Source organism: Eleginops maclovinus, chromosome 22, assembly GCF_036324505.1.
Source record: "Eleginops maclovinus isolate JMC-PN-2008 ecotype Puerto Natales chromosome 22, JC_Emac_rtc_rv5, whole genome shotgun sequence".
NCBI lineage: Eukaryota > Metazoa > Chordata > Actinopteri > Perciformes > Eleginopidae > Eleginops > Eleginops maclovinus.
Genome location: NC_086370.1, coordinates 17306234 through 17324283, shown reverse-complemented (window position 1 = coordinate 17324283; position 18050 = coordinate 17306234). Strand labels below are relative to the sequence as shown.

At 40.2% G+C, this 18050-nt stretch overlaps 1 protein-coding gene across 1 annotated transcript; it reads right to left on the bottom strand.

The window, feature by feature from the left end:
- Positions 1 to 759: 759 nt before the first annotated feature.
- Positions 760 to 15158, bottom strand: nkx1.2la (NK1 transcription factor related 2-like,a). The gene is made up of 2 exons (XM_063875617.1): positions 14911 to 15158; positions 760 to 1679 (listed from the first exon to the last, which is right to left on the bottom strand). Exons 1-2 carry the CDS (start codon positions 14984 to 14986, stop codon positions 1072 to 1074), a joined length of 684 nt encoding a protein of 227 aa, XP_063731687.1. The 5' UTR covers positions 14987 to 15158; the 3' UTR covers positions 760 to 1071.
- Positions 15159 to 18050: the final 2892 nt, after the last annotated feature.

The window sequence follows — 18050 nt, the reverse complement described above, 5'->3', positions numbered from 1 at the left end:
AAGTTGACCATGTGTGCTGGATAACATGGATCACATCAATTTAAGAGCTTGTGCCATGTGAATGCTATGTTCAAAACGTTGCTGCCCTCAAGTGGCCAAACCATACAATTGTTGCAGGTTAGAGAGATACAAAGCTGAAAAGACGAAGCATATGTGCTGCTGGAGGAGGATTTGACAAAGCCTGGCAACACCGACAGTATTGTTTGATGGCTAAATGATATTTTAAGTTAATAATAAAATAATAATGCAGCATATTTAATGAACTTTCTTTCCATCAGTGTAAAGAAGAATTATTAAATTAAATTAAAATGTGATGGAGGGGTAAGTCCTGGTCAATAGATAATTAAGATCCCCGTCTCGAACCTTGGTGCCCAGGAGTTGGCAGCATTTCCACTGATTTCCACTGGGCCCTTTAAGCCCCTGATCAGCCACTATTACAAACCCATAACTGGTGTCAGGTTGTAAACAGGTATGCAAAATGTCCTGCAATTGATTCACATATGAAGTGTTTTAAGTATCTAACACAAGTCAGACACAGATGTTTTTATGATTGTTTTTTAATTAAGTTACACTGATAATGTTGTATGAACGGCAACAGAGTGTGCAAGCCTTTGAGAGGAAGACACAAAGCGGTGTTTGGATAAATGCAATGCCACAGTTTGAGATGTTAGACAGTACACAGATGCAGAAAATTATACTGTCGAATATACAGCATTAGCAGCCGTTTCAGCACACACACAATCAACACATACTGTAGTGGTGCTGTCTTGGCAGTGTTTAGAACTTGCAGATTTGGCATTTGGTTTGTTGTCATGTCTAAGGTCCATGACAAAATCAAATAAAAATGTTAACCCTACTTGAAATGTCATAAAGTTTTAATCTCCTTCAAATGGGGTTGCATTTGGTTATGGAACATGACAAACGCTGTGACGAACAGGTGCCTCCTTTTCTCCTCAGTTGGTAGAACATGATGGCGTTAATGCAACAGTTACAATAATTCTGGGCGGTAAAAGTTCAGCTTTTAAAGATTTGCCTGACAGTTTCATCAGCTGCAGTCAATCTTGGCTTCTCTCATAGATGTGGGTTAAAGTAAGTAGGCTGGACATAACCACTGGACATGAAGGGATGCAAGAGCCCTCCAGTGGATGAAATTGGAACACCACTGGCCGTGTGGAAGATCACAGTCCCAGAGCTGAAATTGGGGAAAGTTTGGTGGAAGCTGGCGGGGCTCGCCACACAGGGGGGCAGGTTTGGACTGGAGTTGAGTAGGGAGTTGGAGCCGGGCTGTAAGGTGCTGCTGTCCGCCCCGGGGTTCTGCTTTTTCCATTTGGTCCTCCTGTTCTGAAACCAGATTTTCACCTGGGTTTCGGTCAGACTCAGGGACAGAGCCAGGTTTAGTCTCTCGCACACAGACAGATAACGGGTCGTGCGGAATTTATTTTCGAGAGCAACCAGCTGCTCATATGTGAATGCTGTTCTTGCACGCCGTGGTTTGGCACAGGCCTGGTCTGTGCGCCGCCGCTTCTGCCGGGTGGGGTCCTGATGGGTGGCCCCTGACTCCTCATCGTCCTGTTCCCCGGGGAGACAGAGCTCGGATTCAGCCGGTGGGGAGAGCAGAAGGGGGTCATCAACAACATCATGATGCCTGGGGGATGCAGAGTCTTCATCTATCTCTTCCCCTGTAAAACATTTTTTTTTCAAAGATACAAAAAGTTAGCCATATAATTCAAATAAAGCATAAAATGGATAGCATACAATACCTAGATTAAAGTTATACAACACTGGTTTATTTTATTTTTAAGTGTGAAACTGTAGACAATGTTCAATTTGTGTTAAATTTGCAATAAAATCGTTTAGGTACAAAACATAAACAATGCTTTCATCATTACAGATTTGGCCTGGTTGTTTAAAATGTAACTGATTGAGTAGACTGAATTTTCGAAGTGATTAAACCATATATTTGAATATTTTACTTAGTTCAATACAAACGTAAGAAAGTAAACTCTTTTATGTGTGTTTAAACGGTTATCCTAATCCAGGTCAAATTGTTCTAAACTGGCTGCAGTGCTGAATGGACAGCTCCCGACTAGATAGAACGTCACGTGCCAAATCTCAAAACTGATGCCTCACACGTGCTTAACAAAAGTGTCTTCATTGTGCAAAAATGTCCCTCTTTGTCCCGTCTGAAGCGCAGTTTAAATAGCCCACACAGAAGACCTGAAGTTTACATCTGTAAAGCGTTTGATTTGGATCCTGAGGTATCTGGTGCGGAACGGAGCATGGAATCAGTGGAGAGGGGGAGACTTGGTCACTAAGCCTTAAATAATTTATAAACCACACAGCGCCTCAAATGTCATGTTGCGGAAAGAAATCCCGTCTAAATCCAGATCCGCCACCTCAGCCGTGACGTGCTAATGGAGTTTCATATTTGTGGGTGGATCGATAAATGTCATCTATTTAAAGGGAAGTTTTAATCGAACGATATTTAGGATCAGACATGGATGGGGTGTGAAGTTTGTACCTGCAAGGTGCTGGAGGGAGATATGCAGGATGCAGTAATGGGATATCGATCAAAGCGCGCAGAGGCATCCTCAATGGGACGATTTAAACAATTATCTAGCCTGCCTGTCCCAGTGCCAATCACACGCGGGGGCTCTGGGAGCAAGCCTTTGTGGCTTCCTTGAAAGGAAACGCAGCCTTGGAAATTAAGGGAAGGTCATACAGAGATGACAATAAATCTGATAGAAAATAGCGTCTCACTTGATGGTGTTTAGTTTAGACATAGAGCTGATAAAGTGTATTGTAAAATTTCACAATAAATAAAAAAATGTTGCGTGTATTTTACTGGGTTCGAGGACGATTTTCGGCATGTTTTGAAATAAATGGCATATGCAATTAAAACACGCAAAACTAAATATGTTACGTATTTGTTTGAAAAAAGGAATAATATTTTTTTTTAATCACAAAAAAAAGTATCTACCTGCTTGTGTGTGCTCAACTTTGAAGTCTCCGACTGCATCGCTGTCCGACTCTAAACTTGTTCCCTCTTCATGTGGAACAGGAAACCTCTCCTTTACGATGGAAAGTTCGTTTCCTTTTTTGCTGTTGAATTTGTTCGGATCCAATATATCAACTATAGAAAAAGAAATCTTATGACTGGACGTCATTGTCACTCCACAGTCTTTGGGGTCCAGCATCCTTTAGATAGAAACAGCTTTAAAGAAAGGCAAGGACTGACGTGCGTAATTACGCGTGTGGAGAGGAACTTCTCATACTTTATCCTACTTCTCGTAGCCAAAATTCATCCAACAAGATTATTTGTGATGATCCCTCGTAGTGTGGACCTTGCTCCTCTGCTTGTGTCTGTCAGACTTGCAGCGTGAATGAGATGACCGGAGCTCGGTCTTTAAAGAGTCTCCCGCCCCCCAATCCCCCCGTCTCTCACCCAGACACGTGACACAAACACTATTAGTGTTTCACACGACCACCTAATGGGCTCAAAGCATTCGTCGATAATCACCCATATCATTAAATTCAATAATCCACGTAAATTGGGCACAGATGGCACTTGATCCATATCAGAGATCGCCCTCTCTCCCTAAATTGAACTCTTTAGAGACGTTACTGCCAGAAAGGAGATTTTCTTGTCCCTAGAGAATGAATATCCTAATCGAAACCAAATGGTTTAACCAAATAAACCTAGAGACCCACAACTCCAATCACTACAAATAACTTTTAATGATAAAATGTAAAACACATCGACATTAATGCAGTATTTCTGCTTCAACGTTGTTAACAGAGACAATGGGATTAATGAAGAACAGACATCAGTAACTGTTCAATTATGGAAAAGAAAGTCAACTTTGATATCTACTTGTAGTATGTGATATATAGGTGTTCATATACGATTCAGGAGCCCATTAATGATGATTGTTTCCACTTTGCATACATTATGAAGGTACTATTTTTCATTCACAACATAGGAGGCTACGAGAGCTTAAATTGAATTATAATTGGATATACTGATACTAACTAATGGTAATAGCATATTGTTTAAAATGTGCCTCTTAAAATAACGGGTATCTTCTTGTTATTAATTGAATATCTTTTTATGGTATATCTGGTCGGACAGAGTGTCGATATTCCCAGTAATGCATTTCCTGTATTGTTTTAACTTTATAACACTACACTGCAGCAAGTTTCAAATTTGAAAGACAAGAGAAAAGCCAGAAAATAGTTTACGCTTAATTTGCTTGCTTTTAAAAAATCGACACCAAATGACAGTATTTCTACGTGTTTATCAAATAACACAACAAAAAAAAAACACTAAAAGAATCCAGGAGGAATCTGATGCTTTTTTAATACAAACATCTAGTTGGGATACAATGAATACAGCTGATTGTTTTCTCACCTAAGGTGATAGATTGATATTTACAATCAGTTGGCCCCCTACTCTTTGCTATTAGTATTCAATATAAAGTGACATAGGGCTGTTTAAAGCTTGATGCTTGGTGATGGCTAAAATGGCGAGACCAGCACAGGATCAATATTCTCAGCAGGTGCCCAATAGAGATAAAGCCTGATGGCTACGGACAGGCTTTTTGGATACTGGAAGGCCAAACGAGCAACTGCACCAGCACAGAAGTGTCCTTACTACTCAGCCCTACAACAATCTACTACATTTTAGTGCATATTTTGCTATTTTAATAACAATATTTTGTCGTGATTAAAATAGGCTTTAACTGGTGGTAAAAAAGTACAAATTCCGTCTGTTGTAAGATGTAACTGTCAACATATTAACATATTTTACTATTGAAGCCTGTGAGGTCCATATTGTGGGGATGACACAGATGCTGTTTCTCTGTCTGTAATTCTGTCTGGTGTTGGTGACATGGGGGATCCGATCATGTTTACACACACACACACACACACACACACACACTCAAATTCCTCCCTACACAATTTCCTGTGTCACTTATACAGTTCAGGGTGATTACTCTGCTGCATGGAGGTTTCATTGCTACCCAGTCATAGTCTGGTGCACCGGCTTGCTCTGCAGTAGTTACATAGTCAAACATTTGTTAAAGCCGCCCCTACAGGGTGTCTGCGTGTCTGCATTTGCATGTGTATGGCACTTGCACGGCCATTACTGTAGTCCCTCCATATGAATGGAACCCGGTGCACATTGGAGGTTTACAACTTCCTACGAGAGCGCCCAGTGGCTGGACATCTGTTTGTGTGGGTCGGCAGAACAAAGGGACGAGCCCCGAGGACAAAGAGGCCCTCAGGTAGACTTCAGAGAGCGGGAACAGCAGCTGAGTGTGTACGGGCCGGGGCAAAACTTCAGAGAGGAGGAGAGGTGCACCGCAGGGAGCCAAAGAGACACACTTCCATCCGAGACCCCCTTCAAGGGTCAATAAAGTCATCACTTCACGGGGAGGCTACCCCAAGTCTGCTAAACGTCAGATAATTTGTCTAAGCTGAGGCTCTACTCACAGACTGTAGTGTTTTTTGTTTTCCCTAAAGTCCTCCACCGTCTCCCTGACTCTCCTGTAAAGTGGGACTCAAACAAAAGGCCAGCAAGTGTCCGGTGAATCATTAGGTGAGGCCGTTAGATCCTCCCTGCCAAATTCCTTTACTTTGTAGTTGTTGTGGTTTCTAAGCTACAGTAGCATCTCTGAAGAACGTACCAATGGCTGTGCATGCCTTGTCATTTTACATTTTGGCAGTTCTAAAAACGTAAAACTAGATCTTTTTTTTCCTGTCCGTTTCCATTTGTTTCAGTATGATACGAGTATCAGCTTGCAGAAACCTCCTGATTTTTATTTATTTATTCTGTTTTATCAAATCCACATCATTTTGCAAATATTAAATGCTAAATGAGAAACATGCCTTGGACAAAAGATAAAGACTACTAAAAGCATGCTATGATTTAGTCTGTCATTTTCTTTTCTCATACTTTGCTGACATGAAATCAAGCTCATATTTTATGCCATTATTTGGAAATTTGGTTTGTCTAACATGCAACACTACCTATGTTTCTACTTTATCTGCACTCAGAGACAGTCAGCATTTAACTGGCAGTATGTACAGTGCACTCTTCCTTAACACGCATGAAGCTTTCACAAATTTTGCCCAGTTTTCCGTCTGCACTGCATGCCTACAGTTGTGCTATCAGGCCTCCTGTCAGTGGGACCTCTGTGTTTGTTTGACTCTTTCCAACAACAAGGTCAGTGGCATTGCCCAGTAATTGTCCTAACGGCCTGTATACCTGTTGGGTGGAGGCGAGTAATGAGAGTTTTTCATTATGGGTGGGACGGGTGAGTGCGCCTGGCAGATGCTGACAGGCAGCAGATGTGTAAAGTTGGGGGTGATTTGTAAAGGGGTCAACTGCATCGCAGAGGAGATGGAGGGCGATGTGGGGTGGGGGTAAATTATGCTGAGGGACACTGTCAGTCATACTGCGCCCCTGTCACAACAAGGTAAAGGTCAGTTCAAATGCTGATGTAGTCAACTATCAACCAGTACAGTGTGGTCATGACGGCAAAGGGAGCCAACTTTCAAACATGTACTGACCAGAAATGTTTAGTTCAATCAAAGTTTATTTTATTTTGACATCTTGTTCCGATCAGTTATTAGGTCAAAAACCTCCTTATAGCAGGGTGAACATGTGCAAAAAACATCTTTATTTGTATGCGATATTCAGTGGTTTTTAAATGCTTAAAACTGCACGGGATCTGTTGGTTTTCTCAGTTCAGAAAAACACAAATGTTCCCCTAAAAAAAACATACAATTTCTGGATTTCCCCCCCTCTAAAACAAACAACTAAACTGTTTATAAAACATTAGTATTGATGTACTTAACCCTGCAATTTAAAAAACTGAAAAACGAATATTTTTCTCCCTGAAAAATTGAAAAAACACGACTCAGTTTACAATACTGCTGATTCTTTATGTTCAAACTTTTACAACACAGAACTCTAAGCATCATTTAAACCATTACATTTAAAGGTTTAACCGCAACTTGTGCAAAAGTTTGAAAATCTGAAAATGTAGAAGATTAAAGGAATTAAAATGTGAGTGTAACACACTGACTGTAGCATATACCATGATGGCAGCTATCAGATATGTTTAATAACCGTACCTGATTAAAAAAAAACAATCACAGAGATACGATCCTGTGATTAGCCCATATGGAACTGTTACCAATACTGAATATAAAATATGCTCATACCTACTTAAAATTCAATGGAGCAAAAGTCATGAAACCAGAAACTGAGGAAAAATGTGCAGAAAGTTTTCACGGCCTTATCCACTGCCTAGCCCCAGACATGCGGATTGTTTCGTCTGTCAAAAGGGCTGACCAAATATTTTGACTGACCTGTCCTCTTCCACACAAAAAATGCAAAGCAGCCACAGGACTTGAGCGTAGAGGAGATATAGATTCTGTGAGGGACGAAGAGAAGACAGGAAGAGCTGCAGCCGCGTGTTTTCCAGAGGGCTGAGGCCTAATGGCTGTGTGGTCCCTGGCATCTGCACAGAGCGCACTGTCACTCAACGTGAGCATTGATTAGCCATTGTTCTGAGAAGGTCACATCATAATTCATTAACAATAATTAGTCCCGCAGTGCCACCTGCACTCCTTCTCTCGATTGCCCTGTTAAATTACGAGCAACCATCACAGTTCACGCGTGGAACAATGAAGATATATCCGCAACGCAAAGGCAAGAGCTATTAGTTACATTATTTAAATGGACCCGTTTAAACCTGGGGAGCTGTCTTTATGAAGGGCAATTAGGCACTAACCATAATTGATAATTCGTGCTAATTACAATTAGGAAATATAAATAGTGGGTGTTGGATTAATCATCATTGCGGTTAAGCGGGGAGCAGGCTGGGAAGGTGTGATGGAAGGCAATGGATTATGCCCCATTCATCTCCATCTAGTGCAGAAACAGATTGTGTTTGTCCCTTTATATTTCTCCATTGACCATTATCTCTTTTTTGTTTCTGTGCCCTTGCCAAATGGTCCACTAGCTTGTGAAACTGTGAGGCTGCAGTAAGTGAGCTGCAGAACGAGAGCACACTGGCTCTGTAATGGTGGATGTTACTGGGAGGAGTGGTTCCCTTTAATCCAGCCTGAAATTATGACATTAAAGCCCAAAGCACGTGCTCCTTTTACGACCAAGCAATGTTAATTATTTTAAGTCAAAGTTAGGTCAATTATACGCATTCGTTAGTTAGTTTTAGAATAGATTTGTGTTTCTGGTTCTGCATAAATGCAATTTTTATGAATACATATTTATTTAAGTTAACAGTAGGCATCTTTACAGTTGATTTATACAGTATATTTTGGAGTTACATCATTTACTGAGGCTTTATTATTGTATACTGAACACATAAATGTGACCACTTACTGTAACTTAGAATAATTCCAAATAGGGTTGGTCTTTCAAATATAAAAAAAGGAATATGTTTGGTTCTTTTTGATAAAAGTAAGAGGTGCACATATAGAAGCCTGAAAAACGATTCTTAAATGTGTATAGCGACAGAAATTCTCAGAAACAGAAAAATCAGAACTAATGCACATTAATTGTACAATTGTAAATTTGATATTATATTATTTGCGTTTGAAAATTATTCCATCATCTTATCTCATCTTGTGTCTGGCTCAGTTTAATATGTTTGGGGAACCCCTCATTCAGTTCTCGGAGCGCTAGGTCACATTTTAAATTAAATCTTGGCCCTTCGCCTTTAATTAAATGACGATCACCCAAGGTCAACTCATATGACCTTTGAACTTGGTATCTAGGCCACAATGATGAAGCTCCATATTCTAATCCAGATCATTCACGGGCTTTTCAGTGCACGTTGAGAAAGTATAATAACACAACGAGATGCAACCTCCAATAAAGCAAATCTGAATTTGTTGTGTTCGTATACAACTGATACATTTAAACTCTATCGCCATGCTACGAGAGAACGCTGTTTCAATCCACCTATGCATGCAAGTCTCCGGATTTTAAACAACTTCATTAATCAGTCAACATACACATCAATTGCCTCACATCATCTTTGCTCTAAGTCCAGAACGAGACAACAATCAGATTTAAATACAAATACAAAGCTGTCTTAGCTGAGCAAACAAACAAATGGAAATGATCAGCCGGCCTCCGCAACGGGTATGCAGGCCTGTAGACTCAGATGTGCCCCCAAAAGACTTTATTGCCTTATTCACTTGGGATTTGAATTCATTATTGGCCTTAGTTAGAAGAGGATGATTCATTCTGCAGATCCCAGCCTGCTCTGCTGCATGCCTGCTCTACAGATGCAAGTCAAGGGTTTTGGTAAATACAGAAAACACAGGGAATTTATTTTGAGCAGGTCCTACACAGTAAACATACTGTATACTATCCAGAGGACAATAACTCCACCCATAAGACCAAAAAATCATTTCCCCTGAGCCAAGGGGTGCATTTAATACCATTTAATTTTTCCGATTTGCATCTACTCTGTTGTTAATACATGCAGATTGTTTTGATAACAAATGGTATTAAGCAGCACATTATGTCATCTAGCATCATCTAATCGTGTGCACAAAACAATACATTTCATGGAAGAGTTCAGGACATTGTTCTGTTTTCCACTAAAATTAAAGGCTAATGTTGGTGCTTTCTATCAGAGTCTGAAAGTCTTCATCTCTTCCTGTCTTTCAGGCCCTGGTCTTAAAACGTGGCCCTGCATCATGAAGGCCCCACTAGCGGCCGGCTGCTGCTGCTGCGTCTGCTGCTGCTGCTGGTAATTGCTACAGTGAGAGCTGGATCAGTGGTGCTGCTCTAATCAATAAAGTCTTCATCAGCCATTTCCCCTGATGATTCTCCCTCATTTCTCCCTTAATTGTTCTTTTTCATCAAACAAGGTCTGTGCCGTGAGCTGTGTGTGTGTCTTTGTATGTTTGTGTGCTCCCAGGAGCTTGTGCTTCAGTCCTCCCTCTCAATGGACTGCGGCTAACAGATTGCTAATAGAAGTTGGACTGAAAACAGCAGAGGGAACCTTTGCCTCCTATAACTAAATGGTGACCTCCATGGGAGGCAGATTACTGTTGATCCAGGATCTAGATCCCCAGAGCAGCTTCAATTCTGACTCTGAGCACGACCACAGACTCAAATAAAGACCTGAGTATGTTGAGGTGACAGCTCAGCTGTGTTGTTCCAATAGCCTGTGCAATAAACAGGACTTTGGTTTCAAGACTGTTTAAAGCAGAGGATTCAACATGTGCTCCATGAGCCTACATTTATTAGTTACAGCTTTTATTTTTTTATAAATATACTGGCACATGTTGATTACAACAAGCTGTCCTCAAGCTACTCTAACCAACTTCTTAAAATGAGTTAGTTAACCAAAATCATGGGGGAAAAAACCCATTCTAATCCCACTCCTGTATATTTATAGCTGTGCAGAGGCTTCTGGTTTTATTTTCCTTTGAAAAGTTTTAAAGCAAGCAGTTTGCCACAGACGTTTGATAAATTAGCTGTTCTTACAGGACTGGGGCCAACTGGGGAAGAGTTAGTGTGTATTTACACCACAGGAGATTTGGATCGGCAGGAGGAGGATGTTTTTCAGTACTAGGGTGGCGGGATATGGTGTGGGAAGCAGTGCTGGTTTCGTTCCATTACTGAAGCCAGATGTAAGTAATGAAACAAGGAAGTACTAATATATCCATTGCTTGTCAAATGTCATATTAATCTGTGCAAGCAAAGATGTCAGCCTTCTATTATTGATCATTTATAAGAAACAAATGTGCTACATGTTACAGCTGTCCATATTTAAGACAGAGGTGTATAACAACACTCCGCAAAACTTACAGGATGTAAATTGCAAAAGTACTGCTTACTACATTATGTTGCTTTAAAAAACAACCAAACAAAGAGTTATGATGCAATCGTTCAAATGCAAAATTGCAGCCATTTTCTCATAACTTCAATAACAAAACAATTATATTCAAGCATCTCTTTTTTTTTCATTAGCGATTAATATTTTGGTTTTAAGATTCAATTTTCAACCATAATGGCTCTTGATCAGATTGGTAAGCATTCAAAGATGCCCTCCGCTGCTCGGTAACCTTCATCCTTAAAACTGTTTTCGCCCATGACTGCCAAAGAATCGGAAATGATTGGGGTATAATTGTTTTCCTTTACCACTTATTGCCCTTCTGTCCTAGTAAAACGGTGTGGGTCCTCTCCCTCCCCCAGGGGAGGAGTCGCCGGCTTTCAGAAGGTGTCCCTCCTGGCTGTCTGGCTCTGCAGGCATCACTGCCCATGTGGAGCATCCAGCAGTCAAAGGACCGACTCTGGAGATAAGTGTTTTTGGTGTCTTTCAGGTAAATAAAGCAGTGACACCAAATAGCACACTTTCAAAGCTTTGGATTAAGTTTTCTGACAGCTGTTAATGCACATCCTTTTTATATGTACTCGAATCACGGTACAGTTCTGATTAATATAGAATGTCAACGCACATTACTTAGTTTTCCTTAAATACTCAAAATTCTCTCTTAAAATCACCAATCATTCTGGCAAGTGTAACCTGGGATCATCTGCAGGGAGGACTGTGGGTCATTAACTGCTCTTAATAACCAGACCAGACATAGCCTGAAATTAAAAACACCTACCCCTTTAACCTTATTGATTTTACAATTGCAGTGAAGAAAGAGCACAGAAATCCCCAAACTAAAAATACCTTTATGATTTCACTTTGTACGAGTCAACCACTTAACAATTGGATGAAAGTACTTATATATTCGTAATATTTTGACTCTTAATTGTCTGAAAATGTATACCTTTCATAATTACAGGAAAACAGAGATTTTGTGCCCATTCCCATTTCATTTTTTAAAAGATCTTCCTGTCTAAATCTAAAAAACAAATTCTTAACTCTTAAATGGCGGGAATAACTCTGAAAATGGTTAACATTACACAAGGAAAGTCACCTAATTCCGCCATTAGAGCACAGTCAGTGATAGGATGACTGCTGCAGTGGCACTCGGCCATAATAATAAATATGGCCTTGATGAATCTGTCCTGCATTATGATTTACGGAAGCTTTAGTGTTGTTGACTTACAAGGCTTTATTGAGAAAATTAGATTTGAGTTGTATAACAGCCGGGCCACTCATCTCCTCAGTAAACTCCCGTAGATTGTGCCGCCGTGGGTTTTATCGACATATCCCATTACTGAAGTCTTCACGTTTTACGACTATTTCCATAAATTCTCTCTGGGACAATCTCCGCTCTCTGGGGCAGACGGAAAAGATAATCTCAGGGCTGCAGTTTGACGCTCCAGCACCCTCTCACATTTATACACACACACACACACACACACAGAGCTGTGTGGCTCACTCTCTATCTCATGATCAGAGATGCCCCCCCCCCCCACTCCCCTGAATGATGGAAATGATTCAGACGCTCACAGACATCAAGGGAGAGAGGACGCAGAGTGTTGAATGAGTTTACAGATGATGAGAGTCTTAGTTCAGGTCAATCTGTATTTACAGCTCAATCACTTACAGCGCAGGCCTCTCTATTAGACCTCTATCTATCTGGCAGGGTGACAGTCAGCAGCAAATAGGGCCGCATAAGGGACAAGGAGGGCGACTGATAAGACCTCTGGGACACAGAGAGCACTCTCCAGGGGGTTCGCTCCATTTTCCTCCGAGCCCCTCTCCACTATTAATCCATTTATGGCAAACATTAAGATATCCATCAATTAAAGGCCAGGACCTTAATTAAAAAGGATGGGTTGGTAAAAATAAATTGGCTGTGAACAATTCCTAGTAATAGTTTCCTGCATGGTAAGCAGGAAGCATTCTATTTTATGTTTCTATAGAAAAAAAACTGCCAAATGTAATCCCTGCTTGGTCCAGTTTGTCTTTATTAACACAACATTACAGAAGGCTGAATCATACTTTCCAGCACATATGGTGTGATATTATGTGGATTTCATTCTAACCCCATTAAAACCAATGCAGCATAAATGTAAAACATTTTGGATGAAACACATGAGGACCACAAGGACAACTTACTCATCGAAATAACAAAAATCTCCTTTGTGTGTAATGGTATTCATGCAGGGGTTTTTTTTTTGGCTCTGTCATTTTGATTTCTGCTTTTACCTCAGAACAATAGAGGTGAATGTTACATTCAGTGAGTCATTTTCACTGCATTGAATATTATTATATTAAGAAAATCCACAATTCGGGCCAGAGGGCATCTCCAACACATTTATCTCAAAACCTGGACAAACAAAAACAATCTGTGTGACTTTATGTTTATACCATCAGAGGTTTTGTAGCCTAAGGTACTGGTGAATGCCAGGTACTTTCAGGCTACATAAAGTACATGGCTTTTTAACAGATGATTTAGGCAGGATAATAAAGAGTTCTTGAATAATATACTCCATTACAGTACATATATGCTACTTATGAGATCGTTTAGCTTAAACACAAGCAAAGTTACTTTGGTAAAAATGTCCTCAGATAAAATTAAAGTAGATCAGTTCAAAATAACTCACACATTAGTGCGTTTTATTTTTTAAAGGTAAGAGGGCTTTGGGAGTTACCTAATGCAGCCTATATGATTATGGTGATAAATAAAAGGTATTTTAAATAAAATTAAAAAACTCAGATTAAGGATCAAAATACATTCCTTTAGGTGCATACCTGTATACGCATTTCACCATATAGGCATAGACATTTATTTGTGTATGTATGCATTTGCAGCCTGTGCAAGCAACTGAGTAGCCTATCAATGCATTCATCAGTGTAACCTCAGAAAGAACCAAAGAAAGGACAAACCAAAGCGAGCAATTGAACCTGGCTGACAAAAAATACAAACATTTGGATCCACAACCATTATTAAGCCACGTACATTAAAAAGGATGATGCTTGTTAAAGAATCAACAGCAGAATAGATCATCATCATCATCAAGGGGACCACACATACTGTATATAAACACACATTGTATATAGCAGCGTTTCCCAACCTTTTTCGACTCAGGGCCCACTTAAGAATAACAAAAAATTCCACGGCCTCATTCAACCATAAACAAAACGGAGGCTGAATAAAGTTCTCAAATGACTTTTTATTTCATTTATAAAAGGAGCTGCTCATCAGTAACAAACAGAAACAAGAAACTAAAAAGTGAGGGTCTGTCTGCAGTAGGCTAATTAATAACGATGTCATTCAAAATTTGAGAAATGCATTCTTAAACATAACAATTGCACATAAGTTACACGCATCAGATGTAGTGAGGTAAATCACACATAGCAATGGTGTAGAAAAAAACAAAACAAGCCAAAACAAGTGCATTAAATTAATAGGCCTAAAACATGCTGTAAATGCAGCATGTAGGCTCAGCCAGGAGGAGCAAGAGATTTCTTCGCGTCGGGCTCCCTGATCAGCCTGTTGGGTGTTCTTTTCCCCATAATGACCACCTCGCTGCACATTATCCCTTCAATACACTACCAAAACCAACAAATCAGGTGCATTATCAAGGTGGTCCCGCAGGAAAGTTCCTACCATCAACTTTCAATTTAAGTTTTGAAATATATATATATATATATATATATATATATATATATATGTAGCCTACATATATATATATATATTTCAAAACTTAAATAATGTAGGCCTATTTATATTTATTATTTGGAGGCCCACTTGCAATGCATTCACGGTCCACGAGGGGACCGCGGACCACAAGTTGGGAACCGCTGGTATATAAGATGCAGCCACAACCAAAATGCAAAAAAAAGAGAGCTTCATTATTACACAATTTGTAAGGAACACACATGCACACAAGCTTATCCTATGGAGTTACAGCCATCACAGTGAGTGTGTTACCGCGGGTCTACTCACCTGTCTGTACGGCCTCCTGTGTCCTGGCTCTGCAGAGTGCTTCATTTGCTGCAGGTTCAACTATTTCCTCGTTCATACTCAAAGTGTAACATAATAAGTCCACTGAGACTTTCCCTCTGTACTGATGCACTCCACATTTTCAGATGAAAAACGCTTTGCTTTCACATCAGAAGTTCTTTCAAGTTACTAGTGAAAGCAGAAGTTGCTTGGAGCGTCCAACCGGAAGTACCGTAAGCATTTTAAGAAATTAGCTGAACCCAACATGCCCCTGTACCTGCCACTCAAAGTCGTGGGTGTGTTTGATATGGTCCAATTAATGTTTCCCTGTGGGCGGGGCTTTAAATCACTAAATTAGATGGTATCTTTTTTTGGTTCCTATGCCGAGGTTCAATGATGCTACTTAACTTAATAATGATGAACCCTAATTTGTCATTATAATTCAATTTATCAGGACTCCCTATAAAAAGGCCTGATCGGTGCGATTTGAAATGGCTTCAAAACATGAAATGAAAATACTGATCAAGAAATTACCCAAAATTATAAAAACATTGTATTTGATCAGCTAATCGCAGAAATAGAAATAATTTAATTAAATCTGCTGAAAGTTAAATTAGCTACTGTTTGCTATGCTATTTATATATGTGGTGGCATATCATTTGGATAAACGCTCAACTGAACCTCATGTGTGTTTTTCAGCGTGACAAACATCTTGAGATTATACCGTTTTTTTATTTTTTATTTTTGATATATTTCTACACCATGTACGTATGTCCCACTTTTTACACAGTGGAGGGAATTACTGTCTGTGATATTTTCTTTGTCACAAGAGGGAGCAGTGCCCTCAGAGATCTCACTCTGAACAATGATTGAAGGAGTTTCTCTTCATTTGTTTTGTGATAAATAAACAGCATAATGAATGAACTGATAAACAGCATGAAGTGTACCACATTATATTTCAATGTGACATCCAGTTCAGCAACGCACCCCACCTAAACTGCCACATAATAACCTTTCATTCAATAAAAAATAAACTGTTTTCCAAACAAAAGCTACAGAGGCAGGGTCTCTTGGTAACACACAGTAACTAACATCTGGCAGTACAGTTTGTGGGTTTAGTCAGTATTTAAGCATGACTTCTGGACTGAACATTGAAATCATCACCTCTGCACATAACATAGAAGAATGCTGCCATCTGCTGGCGCTGCACTGTAATGAGGTGCTACAGAGTTTTTTCCTGAGTGTTTTCCCACAAATGACATGATTTTTATGGGCTTCAATATTTTTCGTTACCCGTTTAGGCCTTGCCATTGCAGTTTTTACTCATGTATATAACACTCTCCAAATTCTGCAAAAGCATGTAGTGCCTTGTATACTTCTGTGTTTCACTGTGTGTTTGGGTTGCGGCAGGATGCCTTTATTAAGTATAAGCGTTTTTGGCAGCACAGTTTGTTCCTTGGAGTGGTTGAAAGGTGTTGTGCAACAGTCTGTGAAATGATAAATGTTCCCGACAAGGACCATAGGAAGATGAGCCCTCGATAGAGAAGGTCAGCAGGGGGTTATCAGTGGACATAAACATACGCACACACAGACTCACCTGTCCTTGTTAAACATTAGCACCGTTCTTCAGCTGGTAGATGAAGGAAAGTTAACTATTATATTGCTGTCCACAAGATCTCCACACACACACACACACACACACACACACACACACACACACACACACACACACACACACACACACACACACACACACACACACACACACACACACACACACACACACAAAGACAGGGCTCTGTAACCCTCCACCCAGCTTCATCTATCTACTCCCATGAAGGCTCTTCTCAGGTTCAAAGCCGTGGGGAGTGTTTGACTACCCTGCCTCTCTGCCAGGGTGTTGAATAATCATCGCTGGGCTTATTGGTTTGGTTATGGCTTCTCATATGTACTGTCCTTCTGCCAGATAGACATCTACATTACTTTTTACTGGAGCACAGTGCGATAGAATATTAATTTCAGAAGGGCGATGTTAAACCCTCCAAATATATTGCATTTCTACGTACATTAACATTGCACTTGAATGCAATTTGTAATATGTTGTTTACTTTTACATAGCCAGATGCGAAAGCTTCGGTTCAGTGGATAAATAGTTATGTGCTGCCTTACCCAAACCTGTTTATGCGTTTCCAACACTGCTCTGCTCTCAATTACCTCCAGTGTGTATATAAACCCTGCGGGGGCAGACCAGCTGATTAACTGAGATTATTTTACAAAGTCAGGAATTTAAAAGCTTGTTCCTTCTCTCTGTCTCTCTCTCTCTCTGTCTCTCTCTCTCTCTGTCTCTCTCTCTCTCTCTCTCTCTCTCTCTCTCTCTCTCTCTCTCTCTCTCTCTCTCGTATAAGAACCAGTACACAGCTTCTTTAAGTTTATTGTGTCACTACTTGACTTTACACAGTGAAAGTTATTTTTGGAATATTATGAAAGGGGCCCTTTTATGCTTTTCAGGCTCATATTTGTATTTTGTGCCCCTACTGTGTCATGTTTACATGCTTTAATGTTCACAAAGTACTTTATTTTTTTCATACTGTCTGTGCTGCAGCATTTCTTTCACCCTCTGTCTGAAACCAGAGCCCAGTCTGCTCTGATTGGTTAGCTCGTCTGTTCTGTTAAGATTGGTCCACTGTTTGACGACGTCACGTACAATGTTTTGGTGTGCAAGCCAATGGAAATGGGAGTGTCACATAGCGATGTCACTATGTTACGGAAGTAAACAAAGGAGTCCAATGGAGGCATTTCAGACAGGGGGTGAGTGTGTTGGAGGGAATCTCTGGGGGGGGGGGACTTTGGATTGAATAGACTACAGGAAAGGGGACCCTAAAAAACGTAAGTTTTAAAGAACCTTTTTATGGAGAGAAATCTGCTGTTCCATCTCTGTACGAGATCACCTGATCTTCATTGGGATTTGCATTTGCAGAGTCATTTTTGGACTAAAACTGAAAAAGTTCAGTTTGGGTTCTTATTGTTCCAGTACTGATTTGTGTCCTGGGACCTCTCCGCCTCTCCCCTGTCGTTCTCAGAAATGTTGGATATTCTTCTTCCTTTCCTAGAGATCCAGCCTCAGTCTCTCTCTTTCTTTTATA

Coding starts and splice junctions, on each gene's coding strand:
- nkx1.2la (XM_063875617.1), bottom strand. CDS start 14,986: ATGAACGAGGAAATAGTTGAACCTGCAGCAAATGAAGCACTCTGCAGA. Junction 1,680..14,910: donor ACAGGAGGCCGTACAGACAG/GTGAGTAGACCC, acceptor AATGTTTTACAG/GGGAAGAGATAGATGAAGAC.